Genomic DNA, 16,714 nt, shown 5'->3' with positions numbered 1-16,714 from the left:
TTTTGTTTTCAGGGTTTAGTTCTTTTTTTCTTTTAACTGGTTTCCTGTTGTAATGTTTGGATCACTTCAACTGTGTTATGTTGTGGCAAATTGAAAAAAGTCAGGTAGAATTTTACCACAAAAAGCAGTGCCTTCTTAAAGTTCTACTCAATGATCTTATAGTTGGAGTGATCAGAGATTGGGTTTTAGTTTGAGATAGTCACACTGTTGCTTTTAGGAGGTCCTGGTATAATTCCTCAGGCACACCTTAACTACCAAAGCATTGATTCTTCTGATTATTTGCTTTGGGGTCTTGGCATGCTTTGATGCTGGTGGCTAGGGGATGCATAAGATGTGGTTAAGCTGTTTTCACTGAAACAGAAACACATTCATTATATTTTAGACTTATTTATATGTAGATGTGTTTCAGCTACCACCCAAGTGGTTCAGCCCAAAAGGATTAAAAAGGAATTTCATTTTTCTGTGTCTCTTGATAGACACTAATAATATCAATCTATAATTCCTGGCAACATCTCTCTTTTCTGCCTCCTCTTGCAACCTACACTTTGTAGAGATTCTTCTTTGCCCAGACTTGCTCTACCCACACTCCCTTTTGTTCTTTCCATTACCTAGGATGACTGAACATGCAGAGGTGGGACTTTCCCTCTCTTTGTACTTCATCAAGCACAGGGACCCTCTCAGATGGGTGTGCACTTCTCCTGGGTCAGGGTTTAGGTAGCTGGGCTAGTGACAGCAGAATTCTCCTTAGCAGAAAAGGGGACTGTCTGAACCTTCTGATGTCCAAAATGTTACTCTCTCTCTCAGCTGTATTTGGAAAAATGAGATTCCACTCAGGAGATCACCTGAATTGTTATCAAGATACTGTTTTGCAAGATGTCTGTAGGATGTTTCTTTCTCTTTTATGAATTTTTAAAAACTTTAAAATTTTCTTTTAAAGAGTCTTAATTCTCTTTGCTGTAGCAAACTTGACTTGAAGATTTACTCAGCTCCATAATTCATAGTACAGCAAAGTCTAAAGCAGGTAGCTTCTCACATTGCATCTGTCCTGTCTTTGGAGTCTAGTTCCACCACTTACTGGCTGAGTCTTCTAGGCAATTATTCAATCTTTTTTTCCCTAACACTTTTCTTTCCTGTAAAATAAAGGTGATTCAGGTAATAAGTAAAAATAATAATTAGTGCTTATTAGGTACTTAATAATGTGAGAGATGTTGAGCTAAGCACTTTGCCTGATGTCTCCTTTGAGCCCTAATGCGGTTCTGAAAGGCAGGTACTCTGTGCCCCCTGCATTGTGATGCAGTGATGGTTACAAGAGTCAACCTGTGGCGGCTAGGGAGGAATTGGGGTACTTTGGATTAGGTAGAAGGGAGTAAAGGGAGGGAAGGGGGTATGGGGGTAGGAATGATAGTAGAATGAATCAGACATACTCTGTGTGCATATATGATTGCACAATGAGTGTAATTCTACATTTTGTACAACCAGAAGAATGAGAAGTTATACTCCATTTATGTATGATGTGTCAAAATGCATTCTACTGTCATATATAACTAATTAGAACAAATTAAGAAAAAGAGAGTTACCCTGCATTGAACACTCCCTATATACCATGCTCTGTTATGTACTATCTAAATTCCTGGGTTTAGAGATTAAAATGGAGGGAGAGGAAGTTGTTTGTCTCATGCTTCTGTGAGCAGGACCAACTTGGTAACCATTGTATCAGACTCCAAGTCCTCCTTACTGTAAGATGCACAGCATGGTTCATAGGAATATTGGATAATCTCTGTAAAATGCTTAGCACAGGGCTGACACATAGCAGTTTAAATTGTAACCATTTTAATTATTAGTGAAGTTACACTTTTTCTTGCTAAAACATGGCTCTTCCTCTCCTTAGAAGCTCCATTCCTGGTAACATTAGCACACAGCTTGTTCAGATCCTATTCGTGATTATAATGGCCATGGCCCACTCACCCATGACTGCAAAGTCCCCTTCCTGCGACCTCCAGATAGTTCCCTGATACCCATACCAGTATTCCCATGGCTACCTTCTCTGGCCTTTCTTGACTTGAGTTATTTGACCAAAAAAATATGAGAATATACATTTTTGTATATATGTGCATATACGAAATATACACACATATTTTGTGTATACCCAAAGTACAGGCTTATATTCTAGGGTTGTTTTCTGGTAAGTTGATCATCTCACATATTTCTTTCCTGGGTATGTAGGTAGGGTTTATTTTGAGGATAAGGGTGAAGGGTTGGGAAATGTGTGTGTGTGTGTGTGTGTGTGTGTGTGAGAGAGAGAGAGAGAGAGAGAGAGAGAGAGAGAGAGAGAGACATTGAAAGCAAGCATTGGGTGCAAGCAGGGAGAGCCATCATCTATGGTAGGTCCCCATGGAGGCCTGGGTAGCTGCAGGAGAGACCTATGTTTAGGGGATGTGCCCTGAGGAGTTAGGTGGTACTTGAATGAATGCAGCAGGTCACATGGTCTGTGACAAATGAGAGTACATGCCCATATCCGAGACAGCAGCCAATCCCTTCATGGCTGCAAGCCCTCCATGTCCACACACTCAGGAGCGCTACTCTGTGGCTAATGGCAGTTGCTCTAAAAAGGCCCTTTAGGGAAGAAGAAATGTGAATGGTGAGAACACACAGGAGAATCCCAATCTCATGAGTTTACAGAAACACAGCCTGAATAAGAAATTCTAATGAGGCCTAGGGGGAGTGGTGCTTTCATACATGTGGTGGGAGTGCTGGTAATTGGCAGAGTTGTTTTTGAAGGCAGCTTCTGTGAAAGCCAACAATGTGCACACCCTTTGACCTGGCATTTCCTCTTCTTGAAATTATATTAAAAAATTAAAAAAAGCAAACACAACTCCTCAAGGACTGTTGAAAAGAATGTTTGCCACAGCATTGTTTGTAAAAGTGAGAAGTGGGAAACAATCCAGACATTTGTCAGTAAGGCCGCAACTTCCATATAGGACAGTCTCTGCTAGAGTACTGTGCATTCACTGGGAAAGTGACATTGACAGGAAAAGTGCCTGGCTTTATAGTGAGAAAATAAGTTATGTGAATGTTCCACTTAAGAGATATTTACAGCTGCAGTTGAAGAATTATGATTACATAGACACAATTCTAGTTCTCCATAGATTTAAGGATTTACTAAAAGTGTTTGTATGTGTTAGAATTTTCAAAGTTTAGAAGACTGTCTCAGTTAATAAAAATCTAAATTATAGATGTAAAGGCAGTACAGCCTTATGTTTTTAAACAAAATGTTTGACTAAATTTCTAGCTGGTAGTAAATATAACAATGATTTGAAAAGCTAATTAACTCTTCTAAATAGGTACTTATTTGAAAAAGTCATTTTAAGTAACTAGAAATATATAGTTTTTCATTTGCTGGTAAATTATTTATTGAGAGTACAAATGTATATCAAATGTCCAGATGATCAAAAATGCCAGAATTGTAGATTCCATATTGACAAGTGTTTCACTATAGTTGATCACTGGAATTTTACTAAATTGTGTACTGTGGAGGAAATTATTTTGCAACAAACCCCAGGAGGTTTGGCCCTTATTCAGATGACTTCTTTCTCATCCACACTCAGAATTTTACATGCTCACACAAATATAACTAGGAATCTTCAATATTGAACACAGCAAAATGTTGCATGTGTACCATTTGAGTCTCTAGGCCTGTTTTGCCCCTTGTCAAATCAGAAATTGTAGTGTTATGTCACAAGCAGCATATTTGGAGCCATTTCATGGCTCTTATTGTACAAGGTTCACTTTCTGGAAATGATGTCTGTATTCCTGCTATTTTGTGTTACTAAGGTGATGCCATATATTATAACCCATAATGATTAAAAAATATAGCATTAGGCAGACATGGATCCCAAAAGGCCAACTGGATTGATTGACTGCAGTGCACCTGGTGCTGAACTGAATTCCTAAAATTGTTTATGAATTCAGCTACTCAACAAGAGCCAAGTCTTTGTCAAGCATTGTGCTGGTGCTTAAATATTTCATTTCACTGTTCCCCAGCAGGGCCAGTATTTTCACCCTCATTTATAATCAAGTAAATTAGGATAGGATGGGTTAGGTTGCTGTAGTCATATGGCTAAGTAAAATTGTAACATGGCTAAGCAAGTTTTGAGTTAGAAATTGTAAAATCCATGCTCTTAATGCTCAATTTCCTTCTTTAATTTTGTGCAACGAATATGTTCTTTTTTTTAAAGAGAGAGAGAGAGAGAGAGAGAATTTTTTAATATTTATTTTTAGTTTTCGGTGGACACAACATCTTTATTTTATTTTTATGTGGTACCGAGGATCAAACCCAGCACCCGGCACATGCCAGGCGAGCGCGCAACCACTTGAGCCACATCCACAGCCCAACAAATATGTTCTTATATATGACACTGATTATGAGAGAACTAGATGTTTCTTTAATTTTTGGATTGAATTTTTAAATAAAAATAGTTATTTAAATTGAGGATAGACACTTTGCAGCAAAATTACTGTGTGTGTAAATGTGTGTGTTTTCCTTAAAGCTGATGTTTAATTGTGATGTACTTTTTTTTTTTAATTGTAGAAAGTGACCAAGTTCACTCCTGGACACTAGTTACAAGCCAGGTCCTAGATACTGCCTGGAGAATAGCAAAGGGCTCTGTGATGTTGGCAGTTTCACTGTTGGTGGCCACCCTCTGCTATTTCAGAAGGCTGCATTTATATTTAGAGCACTGGCTGAAATGGTAGGTCATTGTGTCATATTTAAATTTCAAAAATATTTCACTATCTGAAGCATAATTTTGACATTATTATTTCCTTTTATTTTTCAGGTGGATTGGATATCTCCAGAGAAAATTCAAAAGTAAATATTTTATGCAGATTTTTATTTTTTAAGGTGCAGAGAAGGCTCATAAAGGGAGGGGAATGGGAAAATTAACTGCCTTTTCATGAAGTATATTTATGTGTTATTTAAATTTGTCACCACTTAAGGACCTGTGTGTTGGCATGCTAGCATAGACCTCAGAGTGTAGCTAAAAACTCATCTCTTAGGAATGATGATTTTGAGGACTTGGTAACACAGGGATCCCATTGTGGGAGGAATGTGTGGGAATCTCAGCTCCTCAGGACAAAAGAATGTGAGGATAGTTATTTGCTAAAGAAAACCTAAAGTCTAATGCTTCTAGTGACATTTCAGATATAAGTCTAGATCTGTTTGCTTTCTTACATGTGTATTATATTCCATTAAATAATTGTTAAAGCAAAAGTCACTTTTTGAGGGGACAAATTTAAGATATTCACTTTAAACCACTGTTGTGCACCTCTTTCTACACCCTGTAGCTGGATTCCCTAAAAAAAAAAAAAAATTAACTGCCTTTTATTTTGATTTGGTCCAGGGAACCTCAGTGTGGAGGCAGAAGTTGATTTACTCAGTTATTGTGCAAGAGAATGGAAAGGAGAAACACCCCGTGCCAAACTGATGAGGAAGGTTTGTCTGTTTACAGAGGTTATGGAAGACATAGACTGTCAAAATCAGGAAATATTCCATTCTGCTTTACTGAATCCAGAGATCAACCAATACCAGTGGAATGCAAGTAACAATTGTGACTCTAATTCAGAAGCCACACAGATACTAGATGTTGGCATTAGGTCTTTAACCTAAAAATCTGTGCCTTTAAGGAGTTAGGTAAACCAGGTTGTAATGTCAGAAAACCCTTGAGCATTGTTCCATTCTCAGGTCTCTCCTTTCCCACCTACTAAACATTTTCATGTGCAACAGAGGGTCTTCTTGAAGGAATCAAGTATCCTGACATCAATATTTTGAGGAGTTTTAGAATTTTCCATTGAATTAATCTTGGCAAATATTCCCAACAATGCTGTCCAATCTTGTCACCAGCAAAAGCAAAAGGAGGGGTACATTTAAAGTACATTTAGCATGATCTTAAAAGCATGCAGTAGTTTTGTGATTAGATTTGCCCAAAATGACCTGCCATAGACTTCCAGGATTTGTCATCTAGAACAGACCCTAACACATGAGTGTCATTTTAAAATCAAATTACATGCAGTCGTAATCAGAATTTTATCATTGTTTCTGCTGTCCACTTTAACTGGGAGGAATATCTCACTGAAAATAATACTTTCTCAGTATGTCCACTGAATTCACTGTTTTTCTCTTTTTTCTTTTTGGTACTTGATATTGAACCAGAGGGCACTTTACCATTGAGCTACATCTTCAGTCCTTTTTTATTGTTTATTTTTATTTTTTTGGTACCAGGGATTGAACTCAAGGGCACTCAACCACTGAGTCATATCCACAGCCCTATTTTATATTTTATTTAGAGACAGAGTCTCACTGAGTTGCTTAGTTCCTTGCTGTTGCTGAGGCTGGCTTTGAACTCAAAATCCTCCTGTCTTAGTCTCCTGAGCTACTGGGATTATAGGTGTTGCCACTATGCCTGGCTTTATTTTTTATTTTGAGACAGGGTCTTTCTAAGTTTTGGTGGCTGGCTTCAAACTTGTGATCATCCCATCTCAGCCTCCTGAGTCTCAGAGATTATAGGTGTGGCCCACTGTAGCCAGCTAAATTCACTTTCTTCATTCTGTTATCCAGTGTAATTAATGAAACATTTTTCTTTCTGTGCTAATAGGCTTATGAGGAGCTCTTTTGGAGACACCATATTAAATGTGTTCGACAAGTAAAGAGAGATAACTATGATGCTCTAAGATCAGTGTTATTTCAGATATTTAGCCAAGGCCTCTCTTTTCCATCCTGGATGAAAGAAAAAGATATTGTTAAGGTATGTCTTTAACTGGGGACCTGGGAATGTTATGTGGACAGTAACCACAACTCAGAAGCTCCTAGTCTTCTCAGCGTGGCTTTGTACTCAGAGCATCATGATATTGAAGGAAATTTGAAAGGCCATTTAATCTAATCCTCTAAGTCAGTTTGAAAATTAACTGTCTCAGAAAGCTAGTCATACTCAATTTTGTTCATCTGTTTTTTTTTTTTTTTTTGGTAGATGGTCACAATACCTTCATTTTATTTATTTATTTATTTTTATGTGGTGCTGAAGATTGAACCCAGTGCCTCACATGTGCTAGGCAAGTGCTCTACCACTGAGATACAACCCCAACTCCTGTTCATTTGTTTTCAATACCCTCTTCTTTTCTTGAGAGAATTTGTCCCTCATAAGTAAGGTGATCTAGTAAAATTCACTTTTTTACTCTGCAGTTAAATGAGTTTTAACAAATGCATGTAGTGTGTGGTCACCACCCCACAGATTCTCTTGTATACCTTTGAAGTCACTTTTCTTTCCCACTCTAGCACCTGGCAACCTTAATCTGTTTTCTGTCCTTATAATTTTGTCTTTTCCAGCATGTCATGTGATTGGAGCCATTAGTATGCGTGTTTTGAATCTGACTTCTTTCCCTTAGCAAAATGCATCTGTAGTTCATCCATGTTGTTCTGTAAATTTGTGGTTCCTCTCTTGTCATTGTGGAGTGGTGCTCCTTCTTAGTGAATGTTACACAGTTTATCCATTCACCTATTGGAAGACATCTGGGTTGTTTCCAGTGCTTGACAACAATGATTAAAGCTATTTTAAATCTTCTTATACAGATCTTTATGAATATTAGTTTATATTTCCTTGGGCAAGCATCTAGGAATTAGATTGCAAGGTGGTTTGGTAAGTATATGTTTAAGTTTATAAGAAATTGTGAAACTATTTTCCAAAGCGACTTGGTTATTTTTCACTCCCACCAGCTCTGCATGAGTTCCAGTTGCTCCACATTTTCACCAGCATTTGGTATTGTGAGATTTTTGTTTGTTTGGTTGGTTTAGTCATTCTAATAGATATGTACTGGTATCATTGTACTTTTAGTTTGCATTTCCTAGTGAGTAGTAGTGATAGTGGGCATCTTTTAATGTCCCTAATTGCTGTTCATATTATCATCTCCGAAAATCATCTTGTCTATTTAAATCTTTGGGTCATTTTTATTTGGGTTGTTTATTTTCTTATTGTTGAGTTTTGAGAATTCTTTATATTTTATGAGAAGACACACTTTTTGAGGTGTGTGATTTGCAGATATTTTCTCCTATTCTGTGGCTTGTTTTATTGTTTTCTTAATGGATTATGGCAGTACATTCTTTTTTTTTTTTTGACATTCCACAGAGTGTTTATTTATCTGTTGGTATTTGAATTGTTTACAGTTTTTTTTTTAAGTTTCTTTTTTTTTATTGGTTGTTCAAAACATTACAAAGCTCATGACATATCATCTTCCATACATTTGATTCAAGTGGGTTATGAACTCCCATTTTTTTACCCCAAATACAAGTTGCAGAATCACATCGGTTACACATCCACATTTTTACATAATACCATATTAGTGACTGTTGTATTCTGCTACCTTTCCTATCCCCTACTATCCCCCCTCCCCTTCCCTCTCATCTTCCCTCTCTACCCCATCTGCTGTTGTTTAATTCTCTCCCTTGTTTTTTTTTTCCCCTTTCCCCTCACAAACTCTTATATGTAATTTTGTGTAACAATGAGGGTCTCCTTCCATTTCCATAGTTTCCCTTCTCTCTCCCTTTCTCTCCCCCCACTCGTCTCTGTTTAATGTTAATCTTTTCCTCATGCTCTTCTTCCCTGTTCTGATCTTAGTTGCTCTCTTTATATCAAAGAAGACATTTGGCATTTGTTTTTTAAGGATTGGCTAGCTTCACTTAGCATAATCTGCTCTAATGCCATCCATTTCCCTGCAAAATCCATGATTTTGTCATTTTTAGTGCTGCGTAATACTCCATTGTGTATAAATGCCACATTTTTTTAATCCATTCATCTATTGAAGGGCATCTAGGTTGATTCCAAAGTCTAGCTATTGTGAATTGTGCTGCTATGATCATTGATGTGGCAGTATCCCTATAGTATGCTCTTTTAAGGTCCTCAGGGAATAGACCGAGAAGGGCGATAGCTGGGTCAAATGGTGGTTCCATTCCCAGCTTTCCTAGGAATCTCCATACTGCTTTCCATATTGGCCGCACCAGTTTGCAGTCCCACCGGCAATGTACAAGTGTACCCTTTTCCCCCATCCTCGCTAGCACTTATTGTTGCTTGACTTCATAATGGCTGCCAATCTTACTGGAGTGAGATGGTATCTTAGGGTGGTTTTGATTTGCATTTCTCTGACTGCTAGAGATGGTGAGCATTTTTTCATGTACTTGTTGATTGATTGTATGTCCTCCTCTGAGAAGTGTCTGTTCAGGTCCTTGGCCCATTTGTTGATAGGGTTGTTTGTTATCTTATTGTTTAATTTTTTGAGTTCTTTGTAAATTCTGGATATTAGGGCTCTATCTGAAGCGTGAAGAGTAAAAATTTGTTCCCAGGATGTAGGTTCCCTATTTATCTCTCTTATTGTTTCTCTTGCTGAGCAAAAACTTTTTAGTTTAAGTAAGTCCCATGTGTTTATTCTTGTATTTAACTCTTGGGCTATGGGCGTCCTATTAAGGAATTTGGAGCCCGACCCCACAATGTGTAGGTCGGAACCAACTTTTTCTTCTATCAGGTGCAGAGTCTCTGATTTGATATCTAGCGCCTTGATCCATTTTGAATTAACTTTTGTGCATGGCGAGAGAAAGGGGTTCAGTTTCATTTTGTTGCATATGGATTTCCAGTTTTCCCAGCACCATTTGTTGAAGATGCTATCCTTTCTCCATTGCATGCTTTTAGCGCCTTTATCAAATATAAGAAAGTTGTAATTTTGTGGATTGGTCTCTGTGTCCTCTATTCTGTACCATTGGTCCACCTGCCTGTTTTGGTACCAGTACCATGCTGTTTTTGTTACTATTGCTCTGTAGTACAGTTTGAAGTCTGGTATCGCTATACCTCCCGATTCACACTTCCTGCTTAGAATTGCTTTTGCTATTCTGGGTCTTTTGTTTTTCCATATGAATTTCATGATTGCTTTATCTATTTCTACCAGAAATGTATGGCAGTACATTCTTAATGAACAACATGAATTTTTATTTTGAATGTGGTATGCCTAATCTAGGATGGAGAAGCAAAGAAACATGAAGCATGTGATGTAGAGATCTAGCTGTCTAGGTATCTATATAGGCACCTATCTAGATACCTAGGTATCTCTCTCCTTCTCTTTCTCTTTCTCCCTCTTTTACACACACACAAACACACACACACACGTGCATTCTTTATTTAACATCTTTTATATGAACTTCTTTTTTAATTTCTGTTTTATCTAGCAAATATTTGTCGGGTATGTATTGTACTGGCCTTGCTGCTAATTGCTGAGGACAAGGAATATGACAGGGACCCTGGCTGGGTTCAACAAGCGGAATCAGGATGGCTATGATGGGCTAGATTCTTACATACATTGTAGTCTTATTTAATCCTATCAAGAGCCTTGTAAAATGGACATGTTATCTTTAATTTATAGTGGAGGATGAGGCTAAGAGGTGAAATAATCCTGGTTAAGTCATCTCTTAACTGCTAAATGATAGCCAGGTTTGCAGAATGCGTCCTTATATAATTCATCTGTTTCCTGATGTATGACTCTAACTTCATTTGGTTAAAAATAGTTTCTTTCATTCTTCTTCTTCTTCTTCTTCCTTCTTCCTTCCTTCTTCTTCCTTCCTTCTTCTTCCTTCCTTCCTTTTTCCTTCTTCCTTCTTTCTTCTTTCTTCTTCTTCTTCTTCTTTTTTTTTTTTGTAGTACTGGGGACCTTAACCCAGGGATTCTCTGCCACTAAGCTACATCCCCAGCTCTTTTTATTTTTTATTTGGACACAGGGTCTTGAACTTGTGATCCTTCTGCCTCAGCCCTCTGAGTCACTGGGATGAGAGTCACTGCACCCAGCTAAAAATAGTTTCTAAAGTAGTTTCCAACATCTAGGAAGTATGGTATTTTATCTAAAAAATTTGTTTCTATGGACATAATCCTATATTTAGGTTTTTATCCATTGTGAAGTGATGAAGTGAAAATATAATCTAAAAAAATCATTTAACCTACAAAATTTTTTAAAAGATGACTGTATGCTTTTTACTTTACTATTGTTTCAGTCTTTTAAACTGAAGATGCTAAATGAGATAAAATCATGTGCTGTGACATGTTCAAATTATGTATAATAAATGTTGGGGTACTAATGATTGTTGGTATCTTCTTCCTTTTCAAGCTTCCTGAAAAACTGCTGTTTTCACAAGGTTGTAATTGGATCCAGCAGTATAGTTTTGGTCCTGAGAAGTATACAGGTTCAAATGTGTTTGGAAAATTACGTAAATGTGTGGAATTATTGAAAATGCAGGTGAGCATTTAGGGAGAAAAAGACTAGGAATAAAAACATATGTCCCTGGCTGGGGTTGTGGCTCATAGGTACAGTACTCGCCTAGCATGCATGAGGCACTGAGTTCAATCCTCAGCACCACATAAAGTAAAACAAAGACATTGTTCCCACCTATAATTAAAAAATAAATATTAATAAAATATGTCCCAAATGTAGCCATATTTTTTTAATGTAGCCATATTTTTCTAACATACCCTAACTTTATGTTAGGGAAGTAATACATGCAAATAGAAATGTTCCTTTTAGTAACTGATTAATTTCCTTTCCAGCTCTTCTTTCTCCTTTCAATTAATAAACAAGAGAAATGTTCTGCATAATAATCAGGCCCTTTACAGTTCTGTGGTCTGGAAACCTGACCAACCATGTACCTCTGTTTACCTAGAATAATGTGGTACAAGTTCCAGACAAGGTTCTCTGAGTGCCCCTCTGAAAATCACCCTAATAAAACTTGGGGGTGGTACAGATGCAGTAATTATAACTAAGAGTTCTTTCTGCCTTTTAATAATGACACAAGTTTTGGATGATTAGAATGAATCCTTAGCCTACCACTTACTAGCAAGGTTATTTTAGGAAATACCTTAGACTTTCTGAGCCAGTTTTCTTATCTGTATGAAAGAGAAATATGAATAGTATATGCCCTATAGGTTATTGTGAGGATTTAATTGATACTAGAAGAGTGCTTTGAGCTGTGCCTGGTGCATAGTAAGTGTGAAGGAATGCTAGCTCTGTTCTTGGCTGAAATATTTTTTGGATAATCCAGCAATCTTGAGCAGTTTTAGAAAACTGACTTGTTTAGTAAGTGGTGTTTTTTGAAAAATATGTAAACTAGTTTATTATTATAAGATTTGTGTGTGTGTGTGTGTGTGTGTGTGAGAGAGAGAGAGAGAGAGCGAGCGAGCGAGCATGCTCAAGCTGCTATAACAAAATACCATAAACTGGGTGGGTTAAATAACAAGCATTTATTTCTTGCAGTTCTGGAGGTAGAAGTCAGATCAGGGTGCTAACAGGGGGCACAGCCCTCTTCCTTTTTTATAAATATCTTCTTGCATGTCCTCACATGGCAGGAGAACTACCTAGCTTTCTGGCCTCTTATCAGGGCACAAACCCCATTCGTGAGGGCTCCCGCCATGTGAACTAACTGCCATCCCAAGGTCTCACCTCCTAATATTATCACAAGGTTAGGCTTCAGTGTATGGATTTGGGAGAGTAGACACATTCAGTCCATTGTAGCATGCTTACAGTTAAAATAAATCAGCACCAAAAAAATATAAAGTGACAAGTTAAAGTTCTACTTTCATTTCTTAATCTTTGGCTTATTTTATCAATACTTAGAAAATTATGTAATGGTGCATGCATTCACTTTTGCCTTTCTAAATTTTGCTTTGCATCTACATTTTTAGTGGACTGAATTTAGTGGAATTAAAGATTATCACAAGAGAGGAAGTATGTGTAACATCCTTTTTTCTGATGTCATTCTGGAACATAAACTTTATGAAGCTTTAAAGTTCATCATGCTATATCAAGTCACTGAAGTTTATGAACAAATGAAGACTAACAAGATCATTCCCAGTCTTTTTAGACTCCTATTTTCCAGGGAGACATCATCAGATCCTTTGAGCTTTATGATGAATCACCTGAATTCTGTAGGTGACACGTGTGGATTAGAACAGGTAAATGGGGAAGTAGAACCACATGTGTTTGGTTAAGGGTGATAGGGCAGTACTCAAAACACGTAGGCCTGTGGGTCTCACTTTTGATAAACCAGCTACACAGAGGTGGTTTGTGGGTATTATTGTCGCCAAATGAGGAAAAGATGAGTAGTAAGTTTGCTTGTTGCCCCTGTGTCTCCAGACCCTTGGCTGGTGAGTGCCAGTTCTGGTCTTGCTGACTTCTCACACTGGCAACAGGTTCTCCCACACACACGGGAGAAGAGGTCTAGTTGGAAAATGAGATTGCTTCAGGAAAGCATTTGGTTACCTATTGCAGATGAATAGAAATTATTGAAATGTTTAAATCCATAATTTTTTTCCTTGTGGAAAAGTGTTTCTGTTTTCTTTGGATTTGCTTTCCTAGAAGGTGAATCAAGTTATCTGACATTTTTACACAAATTGATTTGGAATGAGATCAAGCTGGTTGGAAAACAGTGTAATTTCTAATTGTGAGCATTCCTTTCTTTTTTCAACTTTTTTTCTGAACAGCTTTTTCCTATGATTTCTTCATACTAGTCTAGAGGGATGTTCCTACGCTTGTCCCCTTCCTTGTGCACAATGGACATTTTTTCCTAAGTCTGCCCACTCACTGGCTTATGGGTGGGTCTGTAGACAAATAGGTTATTTTATAAGTTGCAGAAAAACACTCCCCCCACCATGGTGGGAGGCAGGAATTTGAAAATTTGTGTTTGTGACCTCTTTTTTTTAAATCTCATCCCCAGATTGATATGTTTATACTTGGATACTCCCTTGAAGTAAAGATAAAAGTGTTCCGACTGTTCAAGTTTAACTCCAGAGATTTTGCAGTCTGGTATCCAGAGGAGCCTCTCAGGGAGTGGCCAGAGATCTCCCTGCTGACTGAGAATGACCGTCACTATCACATTCCTGTCTTTTAAGTCTGCTGTGGGCGGGGCACTCGGTCACACTTACAATTAAAGTATTTCTCGGAAACCAAAGCTAGTGTTTCAGCTATGGAAGGAATCAGGACCTTTTTCTCTGGAGTTACAGGTACACTGGGTGCAGGATGATTTTCCTGCATTTTTCAGTGATTTCCCCTGGAACAGCTGCACTGATTTATTTGGTGGGTTGGTGGGTTGACCTTGTTTTTAAGAGGTTCAGCAACTTCACATAATGTCAGGCCTTTAAGCCACAAGGAAATTTAGCATGGACAACAGGAAAAAAACAAGAAGAAAAAGTGTATGGAAAAACTGCTAACCTGGAAAGAAGTTCTTCATCTCTGACCTTTGTGTTATTAAGACCCTAATCTTGGGCTGGTTCAAGATCATCATAAACATGGCCATATGTTGTAAGCATCACCTTCATGGGAATCTTTGTTATATATTAATTTTCTAGAACCATTTGATTAATATTAAAATTATGTGTATATGTATATATAAATGTAAACATTTATATATACATATATGCACATTTGGCACACACCCACAAATAATCACTACTTTGTAATATTGTATAATTTGTTTTATGTATTACTTTTTTTGTTACTGTTATATCTGTCCAGTTTAATTGGTTTTATTTAGATAAAAATGATAAATTCTATAGATTAAGGCAACTGAATGATAATTACTGAACTGTCACAAAAAAATATTAAACTGTAGTATATTTAGCTTATATTTACATTTGTATGTGATGACTAGAAACTCATTGTGATAGGCTGAATAATATGCCCAGACACAAAGATATATTCATCATAATTCCAGAACCTGGGATTATGTTGGGTTATGGCAAAAGAGAATTAAGGTTGTAATTGGAACTGAGATACTAACCATTGACTTTGAAAGGGGGCAATTATTCTGGATTCTCCAGGTGGGCCTGGTGTCATTGAAAGGGTCCTTAAGAGTGGAAGAGGGAATCTGAAGAGTGTCAGTCAGAGGAGAATGTGAAGAGGAGTCAGAGAGATGCACATTGCTGATTTGGGAAGAGGAAGGGGATATGAGCCAAGGAATGCAGGGCCTTTGGGAGCTGGGAAAGACCAGGGGACAGACTCTTTCCTAGAGCTTCCAGAAGGAGCACAGCCCTGCCAACACCTTGATTTCAACCCAGCAAGTCCCAGGTCAGATGAAATCCGAAGAACTCTAAGGTAATTTCTTCAATGGTTAAACCACTTGAGTATGATGTAATATGTTACAGGAGCAACAGAAGCCTAGTATTCTCAGATTGACTAATTTTTATTTTATTTTGGAAATACTTTTTTAGTCATTTTGGAAATCTTTATTTTGGAGATGCCTTGCTCATCTTTTGAATTTCAATAAATTAAAAATTATTTAAAAAATCTTGCTAATGACATTTCACTTCAAAATTACAACTTCCTTTATGACAAATAAGTGACTTACTTAACAACATGCTTGGCACTAACATTATCCCATGATTGTATTGTTTTTTGAATAAATAAAAAAGGTATGTTAAATGCTGAAGCATATGAAATTAATATTCACATTCTTTTGCAATGGAGATGATCAATTGTATGTACTATAAAACTAAGATGTCCAACAGTGTCCCCTGTCATTTTGTTTTCTGGTTGAAAATTAATAAACTCAGATCAAGGGGCTTTGTGTTACCTTGTTAGCAACTCAAAACAAGAGTTCTGACTTCCACAGCCCCTTCTGGCTTGGACATGTCCATGGTTTTGCATAACCCCAACCATATAATTGACAGTGTCAGAAATGCCCCCCTTGCTGTATTACTGTGACCAAGAAAGCACAAACTTCACCTATTCTATTCACAAGTAGACATGGTGACAACCTGCTGTAGGTGGCTGTGACTAATATTTATGGAATTGCTGCTCTGAATTTTTGGCTCCAATGGAACTGTTAGGTGCCTATCTGGCTTTTGCATATTACCATTCACTTTGGATCTCCGTAACCAGTGTAATCATTTCCATATCAGTCCAGGAATGAAAGGAAAATCTTTTTCCCTAGGATTGGCAGCCTATAACTGTATGACATCAATCAACCCAGTATGCTTATCCTGATTGTGTGTTGTGGGGACAGGGTGGCATGGGGCAAGAATTCTTTTTTGTTTGTTTGTTTGTTTTTGTTTTATAATGTGTATGCATGACTACTTTGGTTTCTTTTTTTTTATTGGTTGTTCAAAACATTACAAAGCTCATGATATATCATCTTTCATACATTTGACTCAATTGGGTTATGAACTCCCATTTTTACCCCAAATACAAATTGCAGAATCACATCGGTTACACACTCACATTTTTACATAATGGCATATTAGTGACTGTTGTATTCTGCTACCTTTCCTATCCCCTACTATCCCCCCTCCCCTCCCCTCCCATCTTCCCTCTCTACCTCATCTGCTGTTGTTCAATTTTCTCCCTTGTTTCCCGCCCCCTTTCCCCTCACAACCTCTTATATGTAATTTTGTGTAACATTGAGGGTCTCCTACCATTTCCATATGCTTTCCCTTCTCTCTCCCTTTCTCTCCCCCAACTCGTCTTTGTTTAATGTTAATCTTTTCCTCATGCTCTTGCTCCCTGTTCTGTTCTTAGTTGCTCTCTTTATATCAAAGAAGACATTTGGCATTTGTTTTTTAAGGATTGGCTAGCTTCGCTTAGCATAATCTGCTCTAATGCCATCCATTTCCCTGCAAATTCTATGATTTTGTCATTTTTTAGTGCT

General features: G+C 37.5%; 1 protein-coding gene across 2 annotated transcripts in view; it reads left to right on the top strand.

Moving 5' to 3' along the window:
- Window positions 1-15,572, top strand: part of Otulinl (OTU deubiquitinase with linear linkage specificity like) — a 29,007-nt gene extending 13,435 nt beyond the window's left edge. The window contains exons 2-8 of one of the 2 annotated variants that reach the window (XM_046468304.2): window positions 4,589-4,748; window positions 4,836-4,867; window positions 5,400-5,593; window positions 6,651-6,800; window positions 11,188-11,316; window positions 12,756-13,025; window positions 13,787-15,572. In XM_046468304.2, coding sequence (XP_046324260.1) covers window positions 4,589-4,748; window positions 4,836-4,867; window positions 5,400-5,593; window positions 6,651-6,800; window positions 11,188-11,316; window positions 12,756-13,025; window positions 13,787-13,960 — 1,109 coding nt within the window. In that variant the 3' untranslated portion in view covers window positions 13,961-15,572. The remainder of the gene's footprint in view (window positions 1-4,588; window positions 4,749-4,835; window positions 4,868-5,399; window positions 5,594-6,650; window positions 6,801-11,187; window positions 11,317-12,755; window positions 13,026-13,786) is intronic. The other variant, XM_046468305.2, reaches the window with a different exon arrangement.
- Window positions 15,573-16,714: the final 1,142 nt, after the last annotated feature.

This window comes from Marmota monax, unplaced genomic scaffold (genome assembly GCF_021218885.2).
Source record: "Marmota monax isolate L192 unplaced genomic scaffold, Marmota_monax_Labrador192_F-V1.1 WCK01_AAM20220418_F8-fsc00120, whole genome shotgun sequence".
Taxonomy (NCBI): Eukaryota; Metazoa; Chordata; class Mammalia; order Rodentia; family Sciuridae; genus Marmota; species Marmota monax.
This window is presented reverse-complemented; position numbering and strand designations above follow the sequence as displayed.